The 15,096-nt window shown below is 47.3% G+C and overlaps 1 protein-coding gene across 4 annotated transcripts in view; it reads left to right on the forward strand.

Moving 5' to 3' along the window:
* The window catches only part of samd12 (sterile alpha motif domain containing 12), a 74,576-nt gene that overhangs the window by 32,992 nt on the left and 26,488 nt on the right, over positions 1-15,096 (forward strand). For 3 of the 4 annotated variants that reach the window (XM_048993644.1, XM_048993646.1, XM_048993643.1), the window contains exon 4: positions 5,733-5,873. In XM_048993644.1, the coding sequence (XP_048849601.1) occupies positions 5,733-5,873 (141 nt within the window). Of the gene's footprint in view, positions 1-5,732; positions 5,874-13,234; positions 14,643-15,096 lie in introns of those variants that run through there. The other variant, XM_048993645.1, reaches the window with a different exon arrangement.

A 15,096-nucleotide genomic window follows, 5' to 3' on the forward strand; every position in this document is an offset into this window, starting at 1 on the left:
TGAGATGATTGAAAAAGTCTTCCATCCCAGAATAGCAAGTTAAAATCAACCTAGGGAACTTGGGGCACGAGTGGAATCCATTCAAAACCTGGGATGATGTCTGACGAAGTCTAGCTTGTTTATTTAATAAAAAAAAACGCTTGATGGTACAGTATCCAGCCACCCAGGTTTTGAAGATCACCTGCAGCCCGACTAAGATTTTGATTGGATAAGACTTGATGTGCTTCCTGTGAGCAGTAACAGTCATTGGCTCAAACCACGAAGATCTTCATAAGCCATGAATGGCCATGATGCTACAGTACAAGCGTGTCTTACGTTGCTGTGAATGTGATATTTGCTGGGGCAAAAGGCAGCCAATAAATGGATTATTACATATGTGTAGTGAGGTTATAGCAGCTCTGTCTTGCAGCTAGAAGGCAATGAACAAGAAGGACGGATTTGTATGAATTGCCCTCTATAAGGGTATTAGTTGTAACCGGGGTAAATCCGGTGACTTGTGTGCTGACTCCATTAACGTCATTGGTGGGTCGGCTCCAGACAAGTTTCCCATCATGCTCTGCTCCCGGGCTGCTCCGGCTGTCACTGCATGCCCGATTCTAATGCCGCTTCTACATATGGATGGGCGGAAGGCGAAACGGATGCATTCAGGTGGACCGGAGTGCTTGGTTATTTGCCAAGCGGCGTTTCTCTCTTCGGCGGCGGGATCGATGGCGTGTCCGTCAGCAAAACAATTTCCCATCAAGTCGAGAAAGCTCTCCATTTAATGATTGTGTGTTTTCTTTTTTCTTTCACTCGGTGGCTTAAAATCACGGTCGATATGGCCACGCGAAGAGTCGGCTGCAGCCCCCGGGCCTGATCGATGGCCCCGCGGGTGTCGGCGAGTCCCCTCGGTGTCACAAGCTGCCAGCTTTGCCCCCGGGAAGCGGTGAGGAGCTGTCATCGGAGTCTAACCGCTGCTGTACCCCCTATTATATGTGTGAACGTGTTTCATTTATAATCTTACACCTCTATTCGTGGAGACTGCTGAGTCCCATAGGCGTAATCTCGGGCTACCAAAACCGCCCCCCTTCCCACCGCGTCCCTCCACCTTGTGGACAAATGCGTAATTAGCATCGCCTCGTGGGCGAGGGAGGGGGATCCCTAGGGTGAGCCTGGCACATTCAGACAGGCGCATTAAGCCCCGCGCATTCATCAGCAAGCCGGCTGGCTGCGTCGGGGCGAGACCCTGAAAAGCTGGAGATTAATATGTGGAGAGTTCCAGAAGGCTGCAGTCCTGTTCTGTCGGCCATTAATCTCTCGGCTGTTTGGCAAGCAGGCCCGCGGCGACGGCCGAGGCATTAATCTCACTGCGGTGACTCTCGATGCCGCTGTCAGACGGCGCGTGTACGTGTGCACGTGTGTGCGAGAGAGTGGCAGCAGGAGAGCGCTACGTGACGTGCAAACTCACAAACTCGCGCGCTAATGCGAGGCCATGTGTGGGGTAGGTGGACTCAAACCCTAAACACCTTGTGAATCGAAAGTCATCAAGCAGTTTATTTTATGATAACCTGAAGGGTTATCATAAATTGGGGAATCGGCAGATTCCATATCAGAGTTCAGTTAAAAACCCAGCCAATAAGGCTGTTTCATTCATTCAAGTGGGGAAACTGGGTGTCTTTTACATAGACCATCTTGCCCACCATGAGAGTGACCGACCCACCAGGAGATACAGATGAGGGGTAGTTTTGGGGTCAAAGCACAGGATCAGCCAGTGTCTAATGCCCTGAAGCAGTTGGGATTAAGGGCCTTGCTTTAGGAACCAACAATAATGTGATTACTCATCTAGTTATAAGATTCAAGCCCACAACCTTACACACATTGGCATAGATGCCTAACCTACCGAGGGTGGATTTGATGCCCTCCACACCATCGAGAACAAAGACCCGGTTAAGTTAGCGAGAATAAAAACTCTGTGCTGATTGGCAGAGTCCCTTCACTGTAGATATTATTTTCGCTAACAAGCTGTTACTAAAAGAGTATCTGAGTGTTGGATGAAAGCACGGCACCTCAATCTCATGTGTTTTTGATAAATAAACTGAAATATTTAGACCTAAGAAAATGATGCCTGGAAAGAAATGCTAATTCGCCAGAAATAAACTGATAACGATTCCGAAAACAAATTCTAGGCTTTTTTTGGAACAATCATGCTCGTGTGCTTTTCGAACCTGGACTCCCCCCTTTATGCGCAGAAGGTTTTTTATTAAGAATCTGTATAAACATACTGGGTGCCGGGCTTCCGCAATAACCCAGAGAGGATAAGATCGCTTGCCTTTTGAATAGAGGCTGAAAGGCAAAGCTAGGAAGTGCTCGCATGTTAATCAGCCCAGCCTGACGATGGGCCGGCGAACATCCGGATGTCCCAGAATTCCCACTTTTGCATTTTACAGCGAAAAGCGTGGCTGCTTTTACAGCATTTCATCTGTCCTGGCCATTCTTATGTTCTATACCATGAGTCACAGATTAAAAATGGGAGTGGGGGGGTGATCAATAGAGTAAAGGGGAAAAAAAACAAGAAACACAACTGAACCCTGAGTAATTATTGCAGTACTGAGTAATTAGCGAATATATTTATGGCGGTATTGAGCTAGCAGGGAGGTCATGATATTCACTGGCTTAAGCAGCCCTGTGTCAGGGGGCCACAGGCCACCGTGCTGGGGGGGGGGGGCAGTCACGAGGCTCCTGTGGGCCCCCAGGGACGTTAACCTTCAACAAAAGCACTTAACCTAAATTGCTTCAGTACACATTTGGCTGTATAACCCGACGGAGTGTTAAAAACACAACCTGTTGACATCACTTAGAATATAAGTCTCCTGTGTATTTAGCGGTTATGGGGGGGCGCTGTGCATGGTTTTTAATCAGCCCCCCCCCCCCCCCAAATTGCACAGTTTGCTTCTCTTTCCCTTGCAGTCTGATGGATCCAGTAAACGTTACATGTTCCACAAGGGCTACCGCTCGTATTTTCAAAGAGAGAAGGTCAGAGTTCCAACCCTGCTGTGCAGTTTGGGCTCAATAACTCAAGTAAATAGCACATTCATAACAATATGCTGGTCAAATATACATTATATGTATCTGTATGGATGGCTGAAAACTGAGGTAAAGACTGGTATAAGTAGTTCTTTAGTTGTTGTTGGTTTCAGTGGCCGAGGATGTTATTTTGGTGCTGAAACGTAGACCCTGGAAGTTCTGTGGTTTGTGGTGGGGGTTGGGGGGGGGGTTTGGGGCGCACTGATAAAGTGAATTTGCATTTAACATCCCTGACAATTTAAAAATGCCCTGTCTCTAGGGGAAGGGTCAGGTGACCGCGATTAGCTGTGATAATTCAGGTCACATCCCCCACCCCTGATACAGATGCATTGCGGTGTCACTTTCGGTTCTTGCTCAGTGAGCCTGCCGTCCGCTGCCCCAGCCCCTTCCCCGTTATTGTCAGCTGGCTTGTTCTGTGGGTAGATGCAGGTTTGTAATTAATCGTGGTTTTAACCACATTGCAGAAAGACCAGACTCACTTGTTCACAGTGACGTATCCGCTGATTTGAATTTAACTTGGCCTTCCTCCTGGGGGCTTTAAAAAGCCCTCCCCCGGCTGTGTAAACACGCCGAATGCCACGCCTACGGGGCTCTTGTGACACTGAGTGCACGCTGCCTCCGCTGTGAATTACGATGGCGGGTAAACCTTGGCGGGAGTCGCGGCGGCTCGGGGAGCTGGGAGAGCATCATGGTCGGCGGGCACGACTGTAAATGAATTGCCAGCCGGCCTGCCTTTGCTGAGCCCTCTGTCTTGCCGTGGCAGAGCTAGTGGCAATGCATCCATCTTAGCGGGAGAGCTGACGCCCCCCCCCCCCCCCCCCCCCGAGCCTATGTGCAAGCTCCCCAGCTCTCTTTATTAATCACAGCTTGGAGAATCAATGACTCAGAACAGTGTGTCGAACCCGTGCCCCTGGCCCCCAGACACGGGTCAGTTAGTCACCTGAGTCCACAAGGTGCTGCTCATTGGCTGGAACTTTGCTGTATCTCTCAAGCAGACAGCAGCATCTGTCTTAGGTCCCAGGAATAGAAATATTACCCATACACAACTTTCTGTCCGTCCGTCCGTCCATCCATCCATCCATCCATCCATCCATCCATCTTCCAACCTCTTATCCTGATTATGGTGACAGTTTAGCATGGGGTTTATCCCACGTAGCACAGAGCACAACGCTGGGGAATATTATTCATGCATGAAGTAATAGCAATATTGTACATACACAGTAAAAAGTAACCGCTTTGCTGGAATCAGCCTGTGCCATATTGCAAACCCCAGGGTAAATAATTGACTGGCCAGCAGACAGCGTCCTTAGATGTCCGTGACGTGACTGGCTTGTTTGGATTTAAAGCTGATTGTGTTTCGTTATGCCCTTGAAGTGTCTCATTGACGTGTGTAAGTCAGGTGTTTGTGCGCGGGGGACAATCTCAGTCTATACACATGGCTGTCACACAGATTTAGTCTATGATAAAGTGTCAGCACATCACTATTGATTGGCGTCCTCCTGCTATCACCTTAGTTTCTTGGCTGGGTCGTTCAGGTAAGACTCTGTATGCTTAATGAGGGGAAACCATACCTGCATCCAGGGAGTCGGCAGCTGCTGGGGTGGGAAGATCAGCGCGTCTCTCTGGGTACTGGCCGGTCCGCCCATTTGCAGAGAGCTGGAAAGAGTGGAAGGTGCCCCTGATGCATCTGTAGACGACGGGGGATGGGGGAGGGACCGTAATCTTTCAGATGGTGTTCAGCTGAGTGGGGGAAGGGGGGGGGGGGCGTCCTGGTCGATAGCAGTGAAGGAGTAGCAGTTTCATGGCCCCCAGGGAGCACTTAGAGGTATGTGGCAGGCAGGGTCTGCCCCAAAGAGTTCATCACATGGATTTTCAGGGGGGGAGGGGTGTCAGCACTCTGGAGGAATACTGGGGTGCTGCACCAGCTGAGTAAACTGCCAGTGATAGAGGGGTTGTCTGAGAATCCAAAGTTAACACTTCCAATTGTACTTCTGTGAGACGGGTGGGGGGCACCATCCATCCGGAGGGGCAGGTGACTGCAGTTGTTCGTATTGGTTTGTTCCACCTCTTCCGCATGCTCAGTGTTTGTTTACCACTGACTTTCATATCTCTGTGCTCAGCCAGACTACTGTACCTATCTGATTTGTGGTTGTTGTTGTGCAGTTCCTCCCTTTACTCCTGTATCCCTCATTTAAAAAATAAGTCTTTGGGCTGTTATGCCATTTAAAACGGATGACAAGTTTTCTTGTCATTTCAATGCCCTGCAGAGAAGATTGATGGGAAAGGTCATTGTGGGCATCCTCCAAATCCCAGCATGCAGTGTGACATATTCTTTGTGGGCAGCCTCCAAATCCCAGCATGCAGCGTGGTGGACTCGAGGCTGAGTGCCGTTCCTTATGATAATGTGTGGTTACAAATGATAAAAGCAGTAGTGAAAATTATGAGAATCATATGAAGATGTGGGTGAAATATTTAGGGGTTTGTGCGGTTTTGTATTTGTATTTGTTGTTGTATTTGTGATTGCATTTGTGTTGAGAAGCTCTCCTGCCTGCTGAGGGCTTCTCAGCTGAGTAACGGTGCTCCCTGCTGGAGGGGCAGTGTGGGTGTGCTGACGGTCTTTGTCGGGCCTGTAAACATGTTCCCCCCCTCCCCTGTGTCGTGTTCTGCAGGCCGGGCTCTCATGCGCCTGACAGATAAGAAACTGGAGCGCATGGGCATCATGCAGGAGGGCCAGCGCCAGTGCATCCTGCAGCAGGTGCTGCAGCTACGCGTGCGGGAGGAGGTGCGCAACCTCCAGCTTCTCACGCAAGGTACCTGTCCGCCTCTCATCTGCCCCCTCCCCCTCATTCCCGCCAGCCCTCCGTCATACTGCCCCCAGAAAGCGGGGGTAAGAGCTCACGGTCTCCCTGACGACGGAGCACGGCTCAACTAATCATCTGCGGGAGGTATAGTGGCTTTACACCAGGACGTTGAGAGTTTCACTGGTTCTCCTTGGGGGAAGGGTGAGTCGGGGGGGGGGGGGGGGGGGCTGTGGTTACCTGGCAGGGAAATGGCGATATTGAGCAGTGTTTAAGAAGCAGCACGATGAAGTCACACGGGCAGCCATTAAGCTTTAAGGTAGAGTGTGGTCCGACTGAATGATTCAACTCCATAGTTCTGTTACCAAAAAGTCAGACGTCCTGTGAATAAATAAGAGCCTTCGCTTTTCCACACCGTGCACATAACCACGCATAAAGGATTTCCGGCGGTTTGGTCTTGTACTTGCAATTGCTGCTTTGACCGTTTTGTGAATGTGATCACATCCTGGGTGTCTTCATTTTTAAAACATTCAGCTGCTCTGGAACGAAGTCTATGAGTGAAACAGATGGCGATACTGAAGGATTTGTCAAATGTCCATGTCTTTGCTTATGAAAGACATTGGAATGTAACCCGTCTGCCTCCCAGCCGCTTTTGCTAGAGCCTGGTAGCATGGACCACGAGGCAGGGGCACACTCTGGACGGGATGCCAGTCCTTCACAGGGCACACACACACACACACACACGCTCACACACTATAGAGATTCCAGTTCGGCTAGCTGTGTGTCCTTGGACCTATACAAAGATGAGAGAATGTGCAGACTCTGTAGACATAGAGCCGGGGTGGGATTTGAACCCACAACCATGGAGGACAGCCATGCAGCTTGGCCATCCAAACTCCCTAATCCAAACGTAGGAGTGCCATTTACTGTATTTAAAAATGTTTATGCCTGGCGTTGGGTCCTGTCCTCCATTCAAGCTGTTTCTTTGGATGCTGGTGCTGCTAATTAACATGTCTTGTTTAGTTTTCCAGGCCCTGGTAACCTTGAGCTCAGTCGGCACTTGTACATATGTGTTTTGCCCTTTGTAGTGTCACACCACCTGTGTTCACAAGCGGCCTGGCTGCAGGTTTCACACCACTAAAGGCTACGTGGCTAAGTGGAAACTCCCAGAATGCTTTGCCGATGTTTCTGGTGCAAACGTGAGCAGGATACCGGGTTTCCTTCATTTACAGTGTCACTGTGTTTCTGGTGGGCTAAGATGATGAAAGATTAGTGGGACTCCCTGCTGCAGATGGCAGGACGAGGTAAACAATAAAAACATACGTCAAAGAAGGCTTTGGTGGGGGGGACGGACCTGGAACTTCCCCAGCTAATTCAGTATGCAAACAATACAGGCATGTTTTATTAAAGCGGCCTGCTATTGTTGCACGGGGCCCCTGTCCTAATTGCTTATCGATCGCACCGCAAACATGCGTCCGGAACCAGCATTAATCAGCCGTGTGGAGCGGACCTTCCATTCCAACCGCCGCATGGTTTCCTAGCGCAGCGGTAATTTAATCTCTGGATGGCTCCAGGCTGAAGAGGGTTGGGAGGGAGCAGGGATCCGAGCCAGATCGGAACCAGGACTAGGACTGGTATCGGGACCGGGACGAGCCTCCCAAAGTCACTGCTGCAGTTCGCTAGAGCAGCCGCTTACCTGGGGAGGGCCTCGGGAAATAGCCTATAATAGTAAAATTTCCTACTGTATGTGGTACTCGAGAAAATGAAAAATATTCTCTAAATGATCAGCTTTACTGTTGAACTTAAATGGATTTAATTTGCACGCTTTTTACTCATTTGATAACGAAATTCAGCATACATGATAATGATGAAGTTAAATGAAATCTAATAACAAAATTATATATAATGATGAATATTATTTTGAATCTTGTCTTTAAAGGGGCTTAAAGCTTGGCTTCCTTGTTCGCCTAGGAGCGCTCATCTAAACGAGGCTCTCAGGTGGTAGATAAGTAGGGTTCTACGTAAGTTGGCTGTAGAACTTTCATCGCATACTAAGAACAATCAGAATTGGGTTGCGTTGATTGGGATATTTTATCATTTTGGAGTTTTATCATTTTTAAAGCCAATGCAGTTTACCTGAATTAAATAAACTATTTGCTTAAATTTATTTTAAATTCTTCATTGATTTAGTGCGATGTAAGCTCACAAAATAACAATTAGTCCTTGTATTCCCCAATGTTGCCGCTAAATACCTGGCAACCCAAAATTTGTTTTTTTTTTAATAAGCCGAATAATTAGCAACCCAGAACAATTTATGGAGTATTGTTGTTGTGGAAAAAAATCCATTAGTCAGAAACATCAGTGCTGCTTTTTAGCACAGCAGAATAAAACTCTTTAAAGCAGAATAAAACTCATAAGATGCCCAAGCGGCGGAAGATCGAGGCGGGCTGGTATATTAGGGATTTCTTATTGCCATAGCTTAATTTGTTTGATGGTTGATTTAAACATTTTTACATTTTAAATGTAAATACGACAAATTGTCCCCCAGCTGCCTGTAACTGTGAATGAAATGGAGAATGCAGCGATTGTGGGAAAATGACGTTGTTTTTATTGGCAGACAGACACAGCGAGCTCACCTGCCTATCCAGACTCGCCGTGGTTTATTGTGGCGAGGTGCATGGTGAACGCACGTGTCTAATTGCAGGTCAGCGCGAGGCGAGGCCAGGGGGGGGGGCGCGCCGAGTAAGCGCAAACGCGTCGTTTGCGAGTCCCGGCACGTACAGCGCTGCCTTTGTTCAATATTTACACGGCTTTGCTTAAAATTAATTTCTATCCTTGGGGGGTCATCCTTGTCCTGGACTCTCTGTAATTGATTCAGATACACCCCCATCCTCCACCTCTCTGCTACAGCACTGCCGTTCCCCCTCCCTGCAAGGCTGGACTGTAATGAGCTCCCTCGGGGACCTGAAACAGCCTCCGTGCAGGATTGTAAAGCCCCCCCCCCCTCGCCCATGCCAGCCCGGGGGCGTCCCGTTACCCAGCAGCCCTCTCGTGAAGCTACCTGGCTTCAACCCGTTTTTCAAAAAGAAATCGCTTGATGTTGCTCAGTTTTCCCCAGGAGAATGACTCTCCTGCACTGACTAGAAGCACGAATCTCTGCTTTTTAGGAGATATAAGAACCTCGGTTCACCCCGGCGTTTGGGACATAAAGGCGATTAACAAAAGCGGGGAAAGACACATACTGACTGCAGGGACGACGACGGAGGGACTGCAGCGCAGGGAGGGCAGCCGGGTACGTGGGCAGCGGTGTCAGTAACGGGGCACTGGGCCCTCAGCCACTCTGAGGCGCTATTTTTAGGTGGTTAAAACACCTCCCAACTCCCAGGAGAGGCTGAAGGCTTTCGGCAGCTTCAGGAGCATCGCATTCTATTAATTAGCCTCACACTTACGCTCCTTCCACCCCCCACACACACACTCCTTTCTACATCCGTAAGTCACAGCACGGGTAGAAGTTCTGAGGTGAGGGAGATTAACTCCTTAATTAACGTGAACTGCTGCACAGTAGGCCGGGTGTATGTACAGTTAAATACGTAGCAGTTAAGGTGACTGAAGTCCGCCTCTCTGCAATGTTTGAGGCAGAGATGTTGCTGTCCCTGACCTCATACCTTAGTACTGCTTTTGGGATTTGACGGCCGCTCACTACACAAGGGTCACATCGCTGAGCTACGCTGGTCCAATCAGATGGCTCTCTGGGAAGTCATTTAAACAGTGCAATTGCCAAATGAAATTTTTCCTTCGCGACCGTTTTTTATTAACCCCCAAAGAGACCAGGGCACCCATAAATGTCCACCTCACGAGTCGCCAGAGCTCCCAGCGACGTGGATCTGGATCTTAGCACCTTCTGCCGCGGTTGCCATGGTCACGTTCATATACCCGAAAATAAGCGGCGTACGGAGAAACCATCTTTGGCGAGAAACTGCTGCCTATCTCCATTCGTGGAAATACCAGCATATGGTGAGATGTATTAAAGAAATGTATGAAGGAAACAACAGTTTAAATCAATCATTATATGAAGAGTAATATAGCTGTCTAGCGTATATACCCAGGGGTAGAAGCTAATATCCATTCATTTAAAAACCATTTCCTTTTATAAATGAGAACTGGCAGGGTGTTTGAGGGCAATGACAGAGAGCTACAGTGTCGCTATCGCACGGAAGGGTCTCGATCAGCCTATACATCGCTTGTTTAAAATGGCTACTTCCTGCCCGGTTTCTGCACACGCAGCCTTTAGTGAAGGAGAGAGCGGCAGCTAAAACCATATCCATCCTTCACGTCAGCGTCAGTCCCCATTGCGGGGTCACGCTTTGCTTGATGCCGCTGTCACGACGCGCGACGCCGTCAGAGTGGGTGACAAAGTGACATAGTAGTGCTTTATAGTGCTTTATGTCGTGTTCATCGCTGAAAGCAGCCGTTAGAGTTCACGATGGGATTGTAAGTGTTGTACTGTATTGTAATCACTATCTGTGACCTTCTGCCAGAATAGCTACTTAAATTCACATTCTTTTTTGGAATTTCACTGTTCCTGTCAGAATAGTGAATCCAACTGTCCTTAGTTCGATGTTACAGCGTTAGCTCGCCGTGTTTCGGTAAGGATCGAAATCAACAAACCGTCTTTAAGCTGGTTGGTTTTGTGCTTGATCGCTCTGAATATTCGTAATTTACATATTTATGCCGAACTTTTAATACTTGTACAGACCACATGAAAGGTAATGACACTTTTCATTTGATCGTACCGTGTTAATCTTCATGTTGTGTATGAACTGCTGCATGCAAACTAACAGCAGATCCTTTAATGAAATACTGCAGATTTTTAGAGCAGGGTGTCATTGTGGGAGCATCTCACTTTAGCAGCGAGGCCGAAGCCATTCATTGCCTTAGGTGAAAATCCTAACAGCTTTAACTGCGTGAAAATCTCATGAAGACGCGAGGGAAACTGCTCAATGACGGGAAGCGTTTGCATCTGCATTAGTTCGCAAATCTCATTTTCCCAGCGTGGATTTCATATTGAAAAATACACTGAGGGCAATTCATGTTTTAAATGTCCTTGTTCTCTTCTGTAATACTGCTGCGTGAGGTTAAATGTCACCCTTTTTTTATAACTGACTTTGAATCTACCGAGTCACCCATAAATGTTTATGAGGAACAATTTAATGTAATTTATCACACTGCCGTTTCTTTAGCCCGTTTTCATAGCTGCTCTGTATTCATGCTCTTGTTCACATCGCCTGCGTTACTGCACCTTTCGTATCATTTGGGGGCGGGGGGTTGTGGGTAGGTCGTTCTAGATAAATGTGTTTGCGAGAAAAATAACGCAGTATAACAGAAGTCACCCCCCAGTGTCTTCAGGGATTGGCCAAGCGTTTTGGGTCAACAGGAAGTCAGGTTTTCTGGTTGTTTATTTTCCCCCATTATTATTTATTCATTTTTTGCGAGGTCAGTGAAAGCAAGTTGCGAGTTCAGTGTGGTTCAGTTCGGATCCAGTGCGTATGTTGTGCGTACAACTTGGGCTACTTTGGGTACAGCGTGGCAGCCTGTCACAGGTCACAGGTCACGTGTACGTTGGCGAGGTCATCTCAGGTCGAGCATCCTTCCCAAAAGCCTCACTCACTTATGAAGAGAACGGCACAAAGTTCTTCTTTCAAATGTTCATCCAGAACGTAACAGAGCTCGCTTATTTTTGCAAAATGCCAGTCCATGGGATTCCAGTCCATCATTGGCCAGACACACACTCACACAGCAAGTACGACCTAGAGACATCTGTCCACAAAATGTTGGTAGCTTGCAAGCGGAAAGCTGTACAAAAACTTGGCTAACATGTGAACTACATGCACACAGACATAAATGAGATTCGAACCCCCGACCCAGCCTTTGTGAGTTTGAGGTGCCCTTTATAAGGTGCTCAGCATGATGAATTTATTTTACGGCTGAGAAACTGTTTTGGAACCATTCATCCTAGACTGCAGGTCATTCTGTGATGTTTGGGAAATAAGACTTGATATCTTTAAATTGGCATCTTTCTCTTTCAGTCTTTAAATGCATAACTTTTGGTGAGAAATAATGAATTACAAGGAATGTTCTAGCGAGGTGAAAGTGTGTACCGTGTCCTGTTTGGGCCCAGTCGGGCCCGGCCCATGCTTTCTGAAAGTAGAATTCACAGCTGGATTTGAACTCCTAACTTGGAATTTCAGAGTTTCCAACTGGAGCAACCCCCTGAAGTCGTAATTCCTACTCAGAAAGTCGGAGGGATCTACACAACCCCAACCTCAGAATTCAAGATGGCTGCACCCTTTACCAACTGTAGTTTTATACCGTTTATTAGCACTTATGTGTTCTTCGTGTCTCATTAAACTAGTGACACTCACAGTACTGTCCAACCACTATCTGTGGATGTATTGCTATGGTGTATTAATGCACAAAATACCACATAATGCATTGTTATCAACCAATATAGCTGACAATTAACCGGGGTCTGTTTCAGAAAGCAAGATGTTTTGGTTAGCTGGACAATTTGCTGGAGTTTAAGTAGTTTGGGCTAAATGTATGTGAACAAAGATAAAGGGCATTTAAACTGGGGTAATTAAAACGTGACCAGTTATCCAGCCGAGCAAGAAATCTTGGTATTTGAAACGGGTCCCTGGTGTTAGTAAATGGCCTTGTGACTTGCTGTACACAGCTAACTTGGGTGTGACGTCATTCCCACCTCTGACGTCCGACCTCCAAAGTAAATGGACACGCAGCATGAGTGGGCATGTGTAGGGACAGGTGATCATATGACTGGGTGTGGATTATGTTTATATTACATTGTGGGGACCAAATGTGCACACAATGTGATACATTCCTGCTATTTTGACGCTGTAGGGAACATTTTTTCAGTCCCCGCAAGGGGAAACTCAATTTTATAAAAATCTGACACTGCAATCAAAAGACTAAAAATGCCGAAAGTCTCATATTTTGTTTGGTTACTTGTGGTTAAGTAGGATTGAGTAAGGTTTTAAGGTTGTCATTGTTGGGATTGGGTTTTTTTTCCATAGAAATGAATGGACGGTCCCCACAAAGATATGAATACAAACTGTGTGTGTGTGTGTGTGTGTGTGTGTGTGTGTGTTTCCCCCTTAAAGTGCTGATTTGTGTGCCGGCCCAGTCTAACCCAGAATATTTTGCTTTCCCACTTCATTTTTGAAGTACAGTTTATGTTCCAGCATACCGCTTAGATCCGTTTGACTTAAACTCATCCTATATAAATTCCTACAGTAATCTTACAGGAGAGGCAACTATTTCCTAATTGTCAGTCCTCTTTGTTTTCTTGATTGCAGCGTTATTGTAATTCGAGGGCGGCTCTCCAGATGTCCAGCTGTCGCACTTGATCGGAACGAGCCTTCATCAGCTCGGCTCGCGTCGTTCCTGCCAGCCGCTTGCAGCCAGAGTCTTTCTCCCGACTTTGGGGGGAAGCTGATGCTCCCCTCTTGGGTTTCATCTTCAAAAGGCTTTCCTTCGTGCGTTCAGGAGGAGCAGCGTGGAGCGTTTAGCTCAGCTTAATGTGTGGTAATTGGCTCGCGTCACAAGGGCCTCCCTCGCTGAAGCTCTTTTGGGATTGGGACCCCCAGACTTGGCCCCGCCTGACACAGGGTCCCGCCCCAGTTCCATAGATTAGAAAAGACTGGGGTGTGGGTGTCTGATCAAAAAAGATAATTGCGTCGTCCTTGTAGGAATTTGCTGCATTGCTTTGAAATCTCCTGTCCCGTGTGGCCCACTGTGCCTGTTTGATGCTTTTCCCGCTGGACTGGGTGAGCACACACCCAGGTGCAGGGAAGTATCCACTGAAGCCTGCTGTGCTTCCAGACGCCATCGGCATGTCTGCTGCCCTGTATTTAGCTTGCGCGTATGTGGTTATTACCTTTGGCCATTTTGTCTGTAACTCAGGGAAACATTTATGCTCTATTATACCCTGTTCATTTAGCACGTCATTCACCAGCAAACAATCTGCCACTTAAAACGCTTTGGCATTTCCGTTCCTTTCCACATCGTAATTATTAACTGTTATGAAAATACCAAAGGGATTTATTGTACAGTGAAAGCTCCCCTGGGAAACTCTGCAGGTAATAAAGTGAATGGTTTTGTTTTGTAAAGGATTTGTAATGCAGGAGGAACATGTTTGATCCGCTACCCTACTGTCTATACCTGCGCCAACGCGGGTGATGTTCGTGTGGGCATGCCGAGCGAGCCGATTCATGTGCGTGAGATACGTAGGCACCCACACAAAGCTTTAATTACATTAATTGTACTGTAGAAACTATTGTTCTCTTAAGATATGGCAGGGTCACTGAGGAAAAAGCAGTAAGATCCAGCAGGTGTAGTCAGGTAAGGGGTCTTCTTGTCTGTGATGTCCATGGCAGGAAGTCGGAGGCAGCGTCTCCAGTCCACCGGGCTGTTTTCTCTACGCAAATCGGTGTTTTGCACAGATGACTAAGCACCGGTTAGAGGATTCGACCCTCACCACAACAGGCAAGCGGCAACCTCGCAGGAGCCGAGGCAAAGCCACGAGCCGGAATACCCTGGCTGATTAATCCCCACTTCATATTTGGAAATGGGAGCAGCCGGATTTCAGATTTGAACCAGAGCCGAGCTCGGCAGCATGAAACCAAAGCCACAGCTCAGCCCAGACAAACGTTTTGTGTTTGCGAAACAGCACAAAGTGAAAGGGAAGAAAAAATATTGGGATTTTAGATACCTATCTCTCTACCCTACGGGGAAAAATATTGTTCGTATTTAGAAATAAATAAAACATCTTTCAAAATCTACCCATCCATCTTCTAGCTGTTTATCTTGGACACGGATATTTCAAAATGCATTTAGGAATTTGATTTTATTTTTGAATGAGACAGGTGCTGTTTCAGGGGTTTTTTTTTTTTTTTTTTTTTTTTATTTAAACACCAGGCCCCAAACTCCTACTGTAGGATCTGTTTGAAGTTATTTCTGAACCTTGCGATGCTGTACGTTAATGGACAGGAGAACATGTTAAACATTAACTTCAGTCGAAAACAAACAGGCCAGTTAGTGCCCTTCGACAGGCTGAAATGTGACAGGTATTATGGCGTACATCGTTTTCTTTCATGCAGCAATAAGATTAATGATAAGCGGTATAAGTGGTCATGTAGCCGGCTCGCTGCTGGAGCTC

Source organism: Brienomyrus brachyistius, chromosome 23, assembly GCF_023856365.1.
Source record: "Brienomyrus brachyistius isolate T26 chromosome 23, BBRACH_0.4, whole genome shotgun sequence".
NCBI classification, from domain to species: Eukaryota; Metazoa; Chordata; class Actinopteri; order Osteoglossiformes; family Mormyridae; genus Brienomyrus; species Brienomyrus brachyistius.